General features: G+C 63.3%; 1 protein-coding gene across 1 annotated transcript in view; it reads right to left on the bottom strand.

The window, feature by feature from the left end:
- Positions 1-638, bottom strand: part of ASIC4 (acid-sensing (proton-gated) ion channel family member 4) — a gene marked incomplete at both ends in the record, with an annotated part of 3,745 nt that overhangs the window by 2,566 nt on the left and 541 nt on the right. The window contains 2 exon segments of the mRNA XM_010142946.1: positions 39-229; positions 414-558. Coding sequence (XP_010141248.1) covers positions 39-229; positions 414-558 — 336 coding nt within the window.

The raw sequence follows: 638 nt of genomic DNA on the forward strand, positions 1-638 counted from the left end.
AGGTAGGTGAGCTGCCAGGGAGAAAGGAGCATCGCTGCAGGGCTGTGCCGGGCTGGCTGCCCACAGGCACCTCCTGGGGACTGTGGGGCATCCTGTCTTACCCGCTGCTCCTGACAGGACACGAAGGTCTGGAAACCGGGCGAGACACCGAAGCCCAGCTGATGGATGTAGGGTGGCTCGTCCTGGCTGTGGATCTGGACCCGGATGCCAGCTTCAAATGATGTCTCATCTGTGGGAGAAGGACAGATGGGCTGCATGCCTGCACCGCACCCCCAGAACGTGAATCCTGGGGCCCAGCACCCCTCCAGAGTCCTGCTAGCCCCATAGCTCCCCCTGGGCTCCCCTGCTTGCCCAGCTGCCCTCCCTCCCAGCACCCCTCAGCTGTGCCCTGCCCGCGCCGCAGCCCCACTCACTGGTCTCTCTCCAGATGGGCAGGTACTCTTCCTGCTGGATGTCCAGCATGATCTCTAGCCCGTTGCCCATGCCGCCCTGCCGGGTGACCCGTGGGTTCCTCCGGTCCCCGTTGAAGGTGTAGCACTTACCGTAGCGTGTGTAGACCTGGGGATGGAGAAAGCAGCGAGGGTGAGTGAACAGGCAGGTATCTGGCAGGGCGTTTCTGCAAGCAGGATGAAGTCCAG

The sequence above is a fragment of the Buceros rhinoceros genome, unplaced genomic scaffold, assembly GCF_000710305.1.
Source record: "Buceros rhinoceros silvestris isolate BGI_N320 unplaced genomic scaffold, ASM71030v1 scaffold29460, whole genome shotgun sequence".
Taxonomy (NCBI): domain Eukaryota; kingdom Metazoa; phylum Chordata; class Aves; order Bucerotiformes; family Bucerotidae; genus Buceros; species Buceros rhinoceros.